General features: G+C 41.2%; 2 protein-coding genes across 2 annotated transcripts; both read left to right on the top strand.

Moving 5' to 3' along the window:
* The first annotated feature begins 227 nt into the window (after window positions 1-227).
* Window positions 228-1885, top strand: LOC125202401 (UDP-glycosyltransferase 73E1-like). Its single transcript, XM_048100793.1, has one exon. It carries the CDS (start codon window positions 354-356, stop codon window positions 1818-1820), a length of 1467 nt encoding a protein of 488 aa, XP_047956750.1. The 5' UTR covers window positions 228-353; the 3' UTR covers window positions 1821-1885.
* Window positions 1886-2693: 808 nt separating this feature from the next.
* LOC125208791 (UDP-glycosyltransferase 73C4-like) lies at window positions 2694-4413 on the top strand. Its single transcript, XM_048108349.1, has one exon. The coding sequence runs from the start codon at window positions 2821-2823 to the stop codon at window positions 4312-4314; it is 1494 nt and encodes a 497-aa protein (XP_047964306.1). The 5' UTR covers window positions 2694-2820; the 3' UTR covers window positions 4315-4413.
* Window positions 4414-6920: the final 2507 nt, after the last annotated feature.

The raw sequence follows: 6920 nt of genomic DNA, 5'->3' as shown, positions 1-6920 counted from the left end.
TCTCATAATAGATATAGATCTAATACTTATTTTTTTAAAATTTGGTTAAAAAATGATATCATATTTCATTTTTACGAAAAAGTAATCTCTCGTATCAATATAAATATAGTACTCCCTATTTCTCTTTCTACTTAACGCACAAAATAAAGTATATATTGCGGTATTTGATAGCCAAGTTATTCGTGAATAAAGGGTGTATAAAAGTATAAATAATGTGAGTAAAGGAACAAATTTAAGGAATGAGGCGTGATCATCTCTAATACTAGCAATTCATCAACAATCCCCACTATAAGACGGAAAAAGCCTTAGTCCAATACAAACAAAAAGCTAAAGTTGAAAGAAAAAAAAGAAGCATGTCCATTTCCATGGATTGTGATGAATCCCCTTCTCTTCACATCGTGTTGCTCCCATTAATGGCTCAGGGTCACATAATCCCAATGCTCGACATGGCCAAACTCTTATCCAAACGCGGTGTCCGAATCTCCATCATCCTCACACCCCTCACCGCCTCCCGCTTCCACCGCGCCGCCTCAAACTCAAACATCCGCCTCCTCACAGTCCGTTTCCCCTGCGAGGAGGCTGGCCTCCCCCCCGGCTGCGAGAGCGCCGAGCTCCTCCCCTCCTTCACCCTCCTCCCCAACTTCTTGAACGCCATCGACCTCCTCCAAAAACCCATCGAATCCCTCCTCCACCGCCTCTCCCCTCCTCCCTCCTCCCTCATCTGCGACAAGCACATCCTCTGGACCCTCCAAACCACCACCACCTTCAACATCCCTCGGATCCTCTTCGACGGCATGAGCTGCTTCACTCAAGTCGTCACTCACCACATCTACGCCTCCAAAATCCACCAAACCCTCCCTCCAACACACCTCTTCACCGTCCCTAATCTCCCTAACAACAACATCCAGTTCTCCCAATCCCAGCTCCCGGGATTGTTCAATCCTGGGCCCACCGACGTCAAGGGCTACCGCGAACGCCTCAAGGAAACCGAGGCTCTATCCTACGGCCTCGTCGTCAACACTTTCCAAGAACTCGAAAACGGATACGTGGATGAGTTCCGCAAGCTCGGAAGAGGAAAGATTTGGTGTATCGGACCCTTATCCTTAACCTTATCCTTATCCTTATCCGATGATGATGCTAATACCATATCTGATCATGACTGCTTGAAATGGCTGGATGACAAGAAGCCCGGGACCGTCGTGTACGCCTGCCTCGGGAGCCTGAGCCGCCTCTCGCGAGCTCAGTTCACTGAGCTCGCGCTAGGGTTGGAGGAAACCGGGCGTGATTTTATGTTGGTGGTGAAATTTGATGCGGAGATCGAGAGATGGATTGATGAGGATGGGATCGAGGCGAGGGTTGAGGGGAGAGCGTTCTTACTCCGGGGATGGGCGCCTCAGGTGGCTATCCTGAGGCACCCGGCCGTGGGGGGGTTTCTGACGCACTGTGGATGGAACTCGACTCTGGAGGGGATATCGGCGGGGGTGCCAATGGTGACGTGGCCTTTGTTTGCGGAGCAGTTTTTGAATGAGAAGGTGGTGGTGGAGGTGCATGAGATTGGGGTGAGGGTGGGGGCGAGGGGGGTGGTGCATTTGGGGGTGGAGGAGAGGGATGAGGATAGAGTAGGGAGGGATGGGATTAGGGAGGCGGTTGAGAGGGTGATGGATGAGGGAGAGGAAGGGTGTGAGAGGAGGAAGAGAGCCAAGGAGCTGGGAGAAATGGCGAGGAGGTCTGTCAAGGAAGGTGGATCTTCTTATCAAAATATTACATGCCTAATTCAGGACATTGCAAATTCCATGATGGGGCACAGTTCTACAAATTAGGCAAGCTTCGATATGTATTCAAAATAATTGAATTAGTTTGAAATGGAATAGTTTAGATTGTGTAACTGAATTGAATGATCCCCTTATTCACTTCATTTTTTAGTTTTTATTTTTGCTTGCAAATGCAACGGAATGGTAAACACATCGTTGAGTCCATATACTTTTATCATTTCTTTCGTTAGATTCTTGCTTGTCTCCGTTAAAAATAAACGCGTTGTCTCATTACTTTATAGCTATGTTACTTTATTCCCTCTTCATTAACTCATAAAATAATACTGTATAAAATCTATTGCCAGAAACCAAATATTTTATATTTATTGTGAAGGAGTGAGTATTATTTTTATTTTAATAAATTCTTCTACTGTTGTACTTAGGATCCTTAAGCTAACAAAAGATTTCTTGTCCAACTTAACGCGTTAGCGGTAGGCTCAATTTCAAGCCATTCGTGCATAGGCTTCAGTTTCTTGTCCAAGAAAAAGAATAAGAAAAGCTTGTCCAACTCGCTCTGCAGATTTGCTTCATCAAATATGGCTATTCAATCCGCTTGCCTCCTATGAACAATCCTTTTTTCGTTTAAAATTTTTAATAATAGCTTTTGATTAACTGAAGGAATAGTCAATAATTTTGTTAGTTCCTTTAACCTACACAAATATGTACAAAAATCTAATAAAACAATATATGGAGTTAATGATGTCTTTTGCCTAATAAAATCTTTTCTTCTGGAAACAAATTTTGTACTTTTCTGGAAACATTTACTCATTTGTCCTTGCTTTTCTAGATTTTTTGCGTCTGATTTCACGAGATATGTATGAGCCCGCATATCTGTTTTTTTCTGCCAAGTTATATATTCTCTACGTAGAGCGACCTTTCATTATGACATTACAAGTTTACAAACAAAAGATGCCAACCACATAAATTCTCCACTCCAATCATACAAACTTCACCACCCTCCATCACCATAAAAAACAAACAAGGCCGTCTCGAGCTCATCGATCGATCAATGGCTCCCTTATCCCACCCTCTCCACTTCCTTCTCATCCCACTGATGTCGCAGAGCCACATCATCCCCTTGACCGACTTCGGCAAGCTCCTCTCCCAGCGCGGCCTCATCGTCTCCATCATCACCACGCCCCGCAACTTCACCAGATACAGCGCCGCCATCGCCCACGCCGCGAGCACCGGCCTCCAAATCCGGATGATTCCTCTGGACTTTCCGGGCGAGGAGGCCGGCCTCCCTCGGGGCTGCGAGAACATGGACTCCCTTACCTCCATCGACCTCGCCCCCGAGTTCTTCGCGGCGTGCGAGATGCTCGAGGCGCCGCTGCTGAAGCTGATGGCCGAGCTGCGTCCGAGGCCGAGCTGCGTGGTCTCCACCAACGCTCTGCCTTGGACGCAGAGGGTCGCAGACAGCTTCAGCATTCCGAGGTATATCTTCGAAACCATATCGTGCTTCATTCTGTTCTGCTCCCACGTGCTGTCTCTTGACAGCACGCAGGGGATGATCGCGGCAGCAGAATCCGGCTCAGACCCGTTTCTGGTGCCGGGTATACCCCACAGAATCGAGCTCACCAAGGCTCAGATTCCGCAGCAGGCCAAGAAGAAATCTGCTGACGATAACATTGACACAATCATTGATCAGATTAAAAAAGCTCGAAGCTCTTCACGAGCCACGCTCGTGAACAGCTTCGAAGAGATTGAGTCGGGATATGTCGAGGGGTATGCAAAGGTGGCACGAGCGCTCTGGTGCATCGGCCCAGTCTCCGTGTGCAACAAGAGACCCGATGAGAAACTCGACAGAGGAAACAAGGCCTCCATCGACGAGCGCCAATGCATGTCGTGGCTCGACTCAAAAGAAACCGGGACGGTGATCTACGCGTGTTTCGGAAGCTTATGCCGAATCTCAGCTGCGCAGATCAAGGAGATCGGGTTAGGGTTGGAGGCCTCAGGTTTCCCTTTCATTTGGATTATAAGAGATGCTTCTCTAACCGCAGAAGTTGTGGAATGGTTGGAGGAAAAAAATAATAGTCTCAAGGAGAGGGGACTAATCATCCGGGGGTGGGCCCCGCAGGTGATGATACTGTCGCACGCCTCGGTCGGAGGGTTTCTGACGCACTGTGGGTGGAACTCGACTCTGGAGGGGGTGAGCGTGGGCGTGCCCATGATAACATGGCCCATGTTCGCGGAGCAGTTTTACAACGAGAAGTTCATCGTGCACGTGCTCGGGATCGGGGTGAGGGTCGGGGTCGAGGCGGGAGATGAGTTTGTGAAGTGGGATCAGGTGAAGAGGTCGATTGAGGAGTTGATGGAGGGAGATGAGGAGGGAAGAGAGAGGAGAAGAAGAGCAAAGGAGTTGAGGGAGAGGGCGAGGGAGGCGTTGGAAGAAGGAGGGTCTTCTTATAGGAATATTACGTTGTTGATTCAAGATGTAGAGCTGCAAGTTATGGAACTAGGAGGTAGGCCATTGTTGGAAGAAAGTCAAGAAACTTTAGCTTAGACCGCCTTTTTAAAAAAAAAAAATGCAATTCTTAATAGTGGTTGTCATAGCAAATCGACTGAAATTTGAAAATAAATACGCCTCCACAGAGTTAGTTAATTTAAGGTTTCTAAGATTGCATTTGCATGACAGGTGCTTGGTTTGTTTTACTAAAGTCTGAGATAATGCTTATCAAATTATAAGCACAATACTTTAAAAGCAACAATCATCATAAAAAGTGTGCCTATTGAGTTTGGACACGGATTTTAAGAAATGTAAAAAATAGTGAATTGAATAAATTAGTTGAATGTGAGTCTCATTTATATATATTAGTTTTATAATAAAATATGAGTGGTATATGAGACCTACTTTGTATTTATGATAAAAGTGAAATAAGATTCTTATTGTGGGACGGACAAAATGGCAAAATAGCAATGTCATTGTGGGACGAGTGGAGCATGATCAACTTAAAATCCGTGCAGTGCGCACCGAAGATGGCTCCCGGAAGGGATTCCCCAGAAGACTATTACTATCACGACATAGAAAACTCAGTTTATTCGTACTATGAGAGGACTGACAAAAAAAAACTCAGTTTACCGTGATTATGGGAGGATTAAAGAAGCGAAGAAGAAGCATTGGCACAAATAAATAATTATATATGTAATTACAAGAAAACTAAGATCATATTCAATACTACTCCTTCTATCCATGAAAAATAATCTCATTTTATTATTCTGGAATGTTCGTAAAAAAACCATCCCATTTCAAAATGGAATTTTTACTCACATTTTAAGTATGGAAGCTCTTGTCTCAACATTTCTCTTTCTCTGTTTTCAAAATGGAATTTTTACTCACATTTTAAGTATGGAAGCTCTTGTCTCAACATTTCTCTTTCTCTGTCTCTCTCTACTTAAGTATGGAAGCTCTTGTCTCAACATTATGCTTCATTTGCTCACTTTTGTCTTTACAAAAGAACCATCACAGGTAACTACTGAGCTTTTTGTATGAATATTTTCATTATTTTACTTTTCAAATAAAATTGGACTCATCGTTAATCTGTATTGTATATATATTCTGTTACTATATCCACAATTACTAATTTTTCATAGTAAAAAAAATATTTATATGATAATTTGCGTCTCTTAAATAAAACAATTTTAATAGAGAATTTGGCCACTGTCTCATTGTATAGTAATAAAATATGCTGTGTTCAGCCCATGAAAAAATACATAAATATTCCTAATCAGCTCCGACTAAATTATTTGAAATGAATTATATATTTCATTAGTACAATTTTTTTCTTTCTAACAAAGCTTGTTATTTATGCATATATGGGGTTCAAACCTCACAAGTTGTTTCTTTATCATGCTAGTTTGTTTTGAAAAAAAGAACATTTCTGGCCTATTCAAAGATACATGTGTTTGTTTTCTGATTGTGCATCTTAAATGTAAACATATGTTAATATTATTTTAATATCTGATTCTGATATGCTATTAGATATTATGACTGCAAATGGATTTGTAATTTTCCGTTTCTTGTTTTTTTTTTTCATAAAGGATGGGTAGTCACGAGTGGCGGACGCAGGATTTTTTCGTTGGGGGTCCAATCTCCTGTTAACACGTAGGGTATTTTTTTATGTCGATGTAACCGAAAGTTGTGACATTATTAAGATACGAGAGAGGTGAGTAATGAAATAATTAAGTTGAATAATGATGTATATATAAGCTGAATTCTTTTTTTGCATAATAATAGTAGTAGAAAAATAAAAAATCATCATAAAAAATAGCTAAAAGAAATTTGAAATTGTCAACTATTCCAATAAAAGAATTTTTTTTTTTTGGGTAATGTCAGTAAGAAATATAAAAAATATCGTAAAAATACATTTTAAAATATATAAATGCCAACCAAGCTTGAAGAGAATCGAACCCTGGTTTTTATGATACTAGACTTCAATGCTTACCACTTGTGCTAGCAAGTGGATACATAAACATTATGCATAGTAAAATATATATTATTGTAATTGTTGGAAGTTTCATGGGTCCCCCAAACCCCTTCTTATCACCGGTAGTCACAACCAAATTACAGTTGCCCCATGGTTCAAAATAATATTTTACATGATCGTGTTCATTGAATTGTTAAAATTGTAGAATTGGATTGAGATAATGGAGAAACCTCCATTGGAGGAAGGAGAAGAAACTGAAAATATGAATAACCGTCGGTAGAGAGAGATATGAGAAAAAGGAAAATTCATTTATGGACTACATTTTGCTAAAGTGTTAAAATGCAAAATACAAATAAATGCCTTATATATAGGCACAAATACAACTAATAAAATTCTAATCTAAAACCTAATTATATTTTATTTTATAGTTTCAACATGAATCTCAAGTCAATGGTCAAAACATTGACCAAAAAGTCAATGTTACGTACATCAAAGATGGTGTAGCGAAAGGGGCCGGTAATAACTTTACTTTCCAACTATTTGTTAATAATATTCTATAGTTATAATGTGCTGATAAACAATTTTTTTGTATAGTTTACTTGGATGGAACTCCCGGAGCATATTATTTTTCTCCAGGATTTGAAAATGGAATCAACAACTGGATTATCTATCTACCGGTCAACAC

The sequence above is a fragment of the Salvia hispanica genome, chromosome 1 (genome assembly GCF_023119035.1).
Source record: "Salvia hispanica cultivar TCC Black 2014 chromosome 1, UniMelb_Shisp_WGS_1.0, whole genome shotgun sequence".
Lineage (NCBI taxonomy): Eukaryota > Viridiplantae > Streptophyta > Magnoliopsida > Lamiales > Lamiaceae > Salvia > Salvia hispanica.
Note: the sequence above shows the minus strand (reverse complement) of the source record. Positions and strands in the feature narration are given on the sequence as shown.